Source organism: Neofelis nebulosa, chromosome 8, assembly GCF_028018385.1.
Source record: "Neofelis nebulosa isolate mNeoNeb1 chromosome 8, mNeoNeb1.pri, whole genome shotgun sequence".
NCBI lineage: Eukaryota > Metazoa > Chordata > Mammalia > Carnivora > Felidae > Neofelis > Neofelis nebulosa.
Genome location: NC_080789.1, coordinates 102884576 through 102889378, shown reverse-complemented (window position 1 = coordinate 102889378; position 4803 = coordinate 102884576). Strand labels below are relative to the sequence as shown.

The 4803-nt window shown below is 55.3% G+C and overlaps 1 protein-coding gene across 1 annotated transcript; it reads left to right on the top strand.

The window, feature by feature from the left end:
• Positions 1 to 1191: 1191 nt before the first annotated feature.
• Positions 1192 to 4108, top strand: KCNA5 (potassium voltage-gated channel subfamily A member 5). The gene has a single exon (XM_058743948.1). It carries the CDS (start codon positions 1503 to 1505, stop codon positions 3312 to 3314), a length of 1812 nt encoding a protein of 603 aa, XP_058599931.1. The 5' UTR covers positions 1192 to 1502; the 3' UTR covers positions 3315 to 4108.
• The last annotated feature ends 695 nt before the right edge of the window (positions 4109 to 4803 follow it).

Genomic DNA, 4803 nt, shown 5'->3' with positions numbered 1-4803 from the left:
GAGAGACTTGGCTGTTACTCAGCCAACCTCCTGCCTCCCGAGGGAGAAAATTAAAGCTCTCAGGCCAGATGCCAGGAAGGGGGAGCACTTGTACCTGGAACAGGGGTTACACATTTCTGTAGAGGTGTAGAGTGGAGGGAGCAAGGGCCCAAGCTCTGCTTGCTTGGATTTGAATCCCAGCCTCACCACTTTCTACCTGTATGACCATGGACAATTTAGTCAATCCATGTGTCTCATTTTCCTCACCTAGGAAATAGAGATAGATAGTAATAGTACTCAGAAAACACATTGCTGTAGGAATACACCGGTCAGTATTCATAAAGTGCTGAGGGTAAACCTAGTGCATCCTAGGAGCAAAGTAAGTATTGCTTATTATTCTACTCTTGGGAGTCCTCTAGCCCTGGGATTCCACAACCTCCCTGCCCCTCCTCCCTCCCCCCCCCCCCACCAAACCCCTCTTCACAAAGCTGTAGTTGCTAGCTCCAAGCTTCACAGCTCTCACCAGGATCTTTCCCTTCCTCCTCCTCTTCTCTGTTAACGGTTTTTATAAAGAGATTTGTGGAGAGAGCATGGAGGAGTTGTGTGTCCTCAGCAAATTTGTTCCGCGGGCCATCACTTTCTGGACTGGGAATCAGGGCTGTCCCAGCGCAATGGCATGGGGCACTGCCAGCTCTTAACCTTTTGTTGGGTGTGTAGGAAGATGGGAAGAGACAGGCTTCTCCACTGGTCTGGAGGTATCTCCATTGCTATGGATCTCTAGATTTCTAGATCCGCAGGAGCTCCGCCCAGCCCCTTCCTGTCTGTAATTTTTCCCCAAGAAGAGAGAATAGGACTGTTATTTCTTGTCTCATCCGTCCAACCCAAGGCAATTCATTTCCCCTGGAGTCCAGAGGCGTTCAGCGAGCTCCCAGGTGAACTGAAATCCACAGCTATTCTCATCTGGTTGCCCTGGGAGTTTGGGCGCTCTGGGTACAACCTGTTCCTCCAGCCTCTCCATTCCCTCCCCCCTCCCTCCCTCCGCCCGGCTGCGCCCCACTCAGCCCCCCTTCCTCCCCTCGCCCGGGGCCCCAGCAGTGGCCTCCGGCGAAACACCCGCTGCTGCGTGCCCCGAGAGGTGAGGCGGAAAGAGGAGGGGAGGGGGCCGGCGGGGGGGGGGGGGTGTAGGAGGGAGGTGAGGGAGGAGGCGGGGGAACCGCACAGGGTGGAGCCTGAGCACCGCCCCGCAGCCAGAGAGGGGCGGCTGAAGGTTGCATCTGCTGGAAGGAGGCTTTGGCTGCTTGGTAACGGGCTGCCAGAACAGAGAGCGAGGCTGAGAGCGGGGCAGCAGCTTCTTGACGTCAGGACCGAGCCAGGGGATCCTGCCAAGCAGCCCCAGCCCGCCCCACAGGGGGGCCGGCCGACGGTTCGAGAAGAGCCCCGGACGCGAGGCGCCCAGCGGGGCGTGAGGTGGGGGGCGCAGACACCGGTCAGCAGGGGCGAAGCATGCCCCCTGCCCCTTGGCCATGGAGATCGCCCTGGTGCCCCTGGAGAACGGCGGTGCCATGACCATTAGAGGAGGAGGTGAGGCCCGGGCAGGCTGTGGCCAGGCCATAGGGAGAGAGCTCCAGTGCCCCCCGACGGCTGGGCTCGGCGATGGACCCAAAGAGCGGGCTCCAAAGGGGCGCGGCGCGCAGAGGGGAGTGGACCCGGGAGGGCGGCCTTTGCCGCCGCTGCCACAGGAGCTGCCACAGCCTCGACGGCTGCCACCGGAGGACGAGGAGGGAGAAGGCGACCCTGCCTTGGGCATGGCAGAGGACCAGGTGCTGGGCGCGGGGTCCCTTCACCACCAGCGCGTCCTTATAAACATCTCCGGGCTGCGCTTCGAGACGCAGCTGGGCACGCTGGCGCAGTTCCCTAATACCCTCCTGGGGGACCCAGCCAAGCGCCTGCGCTACTTCGACCCCCTGAGGAACGAGTACTTCTTCGACCGCAACCGGCCGAGCTTCGATGGTATCCTCTACTACTACCAGTCGGGGGGCCGCCTGCGGAGGCCGGTCAACGTCTCCCTGGACGTGTTCGCAGATGAGATCCGCTTCTACCAGCTGGGGGATGAGGCCATGGAGCGCTTCCGGGAGGACGAGGGCTTCATTAAAGAAGAGGAGAAGCCCCTGCCCCGCAACGAGTTCCAACGCCAGGTGTGGCTTATCTTTGAATATCCAGAAAGCTCGGGGTCCGCGAGGGGCATCGCCATCGTCTCGGTCTTGGTCATTCTCATCTCCATCATCACCTTCTGCTTGGAGACCTTACCTGAGTTCAGGGATGAACGCGAGCTGCTCCGCCATCCTCCAGCGCCCCACCAGCCTCCTGGGCCAGCCCGGGGGGCGAATGGCAGCGGGGCTCTGGCGCCTCCCTCTGGCCCTACGGTGGCACCTCTCCTGCCTAGGACCCTGGCAGACCCCTTCTTTATTGTAGAGACCACTTGTGTCATCTGGTTCACTTTCGAGCTGCTTGTACGCTTCTTCGCCTGCCCCAGCAAAGCAGAGTTCTCTCGGAACATTATGAACATCATCGATGTTGTGGCCATCTTCCCTTACTTCATCACCTTGGGCACTGAGCTGGCAGAGCAACAGCCAGGGGGTGGAGGAGGAGGTGGCCAGAATGGGCAGCAGGCCATGTCCCTGGCCATCCTCAGGGTGATCCGCCTGGTCCGGGTGTTCCGCATCTTCAAGCTGTCCCGCCACTCCAAGGGGCTGCAGATCCTGGGCAAGACCTTGCAGGCCTCCATGCGGGAGCTGGGTCTGCTCATCTTCTTCCTCTTCATCGGGGTCATCCTCTTCTCCAGTGCCGTCTACTTCGCAGAGGCTGACAACCAGGAGACCCACTTTTCCAGCATCCCGGATGCCTTCTGGTGGGCAGTAGTCACGATGACCACGGTAGGCTATGGGGACATGAGGCCTGTCACTGTAGGGGGCAAGATCGTGGGCTCGCTGTGTGCCATCGCTGGGGTCCTCACCATCGCCCTGCCCGTGCCGGTCATTGTCTCCAACTTCAACTACTTCTACCACCGGGAGACGGACCACGAGGAGCAGGCAGCTCTTAAGGAAGAGCAGGGCAGCCAGAGCCATGGGGCAGGGCTGGACAGTGGAGGCCCTCGGAAGGCCAGCTGGAGCAAGGGGTCCCTGTGCAAGCCTGGGGTGTCCCTGGAGAATGCAGACGGAGCCAGAAGGGGCAGCTGCCCCCTGGAAAAATGTAACCTCAAGGCCAAGAGCAATGTGGACTTGCGGAGGTCCCTCTATGCCCTCTGCCTGGACACGAGCCGGGAAACGGATTTGTAAGGGGAAACCTGGGCAGATTGGTGGTAGTGGGACAGGGATGGGGGAGGCCTCCTGAGTCTGGGCATCTACTTCATACCACAGAGTATTTCAAGCCCACCTTGAAGTCTGTCCCTCTTCTTCCACTTCTTCTATCCCTCCCCCTCCCTCCCTTGATCCCCCATTTTTCCTCTTCTTTCCATGACACCAAGGGTCGCCTATTTTTAAAAAGTACCACATTCCATGACGCAGGAGCTGTTGAAATGGTGGGCACTGTAAATGGATGTATTTGTAGCCAGTTTCCTATACCCAGCAGAGGGATAACCCAAACAAAAATGACTTTAAATAGCCCAGATCCCAAGAGATTTTGTAACCCCCTCCATGTGTTCCAAATTTGCTTTACATATGATTTTATTTGTGTATAGGGGGAGATATTATTTTTATGGCTGGTGAATGGATTTTTGTACTGTAGTTCAGATGGAGATATTTTGGATATATTTTCCAGAAATGTATTTATGGAAGAGAGAGTTATTGTGATGTTTTTATGTGATACGTATATTACAGCCAGAGACCCTGGTTGTGGCTGTTCTGGTTCCTGTGTCTATAAGCCTCTCTCTTTTCTGGGATGTGGTATCGGTGCTTTGAGTCTAGGGCAGGGAATGTTCTGGAAGAAAGGAAAATCTGACCTTTTCTGTGCGCCTTAAACAATTCTTGTAACTTTCTTTGAAAAGCATTTTAATGACGTTGAAGAAAGGCTTCTGATAATTCATTCTCTTTATTTTTATCCCAGGAAATAAAATGTTACTTGGTTGAGGCAAGTGTTAGTTTTGTTTTTGTTTTTGTTTTTGTTTTGAAATTTAGAAAGGAGTCTGTGACTTACTGTTTCTGGTTTTGAAGTCAGAGCAAACACCACCTTCACTGGGGTAGATCACTTTGAAAGTTAATGGTTTGATTGTCAACTTCTTTTGCTGGGCCCCCTCTGCACATCACAGACAGAGGGATGAACTCTGTTTGTCTCAGACTGTTTATGACATGCCACCTGATGGTATGGTATCAGACTCAACCATCAGCAGGGGGTGGGAGGAGCCAAAAGGCATGAGAAGATCAGACCCCTTATGACCCCACTGCTGTCTCCTGGGACTGCATTTCTGAGTTCTCCTTTGTCTGCAGGCTTTAAGCCCTGTTTAACATGGCTCTCAACAGCTCTGTGAAACAAGCCTGATTCTCACAGACATGAAGCCTGTTCACAAAAGTGCAGCCCTGGTGTGAAAGTCATGGAGGAGGGAGGGACTAGTGCTTTGTTGTTAAACTCTGCCCCTCAACCATGGTGTGGGAGAAGGGAATGCAGTGACTTTCTGGTGGACAGAGGCAGAGAGAAGCCAAATGGAAGGATTTGCTTGTCCACATTGAAGGCTAGTTTCTACAGATTGTGGCCTTGTGCCGAGTAACCCCCAAACTCAGAACGAATGTCTTGGTTCCCTTTTCACTGGATGGTTGTGGTAAATATCACAGT

Bases quoted from the DNA above. Each gene is read 5' to 3' on its own strand.
- KCNA5 (XM_058743948.1), top strand. From the start codon at position 1,503: ATGGAGATCGCCCTGGTGCCCCTGGAGAACGGCGGTGCCATGACCATT.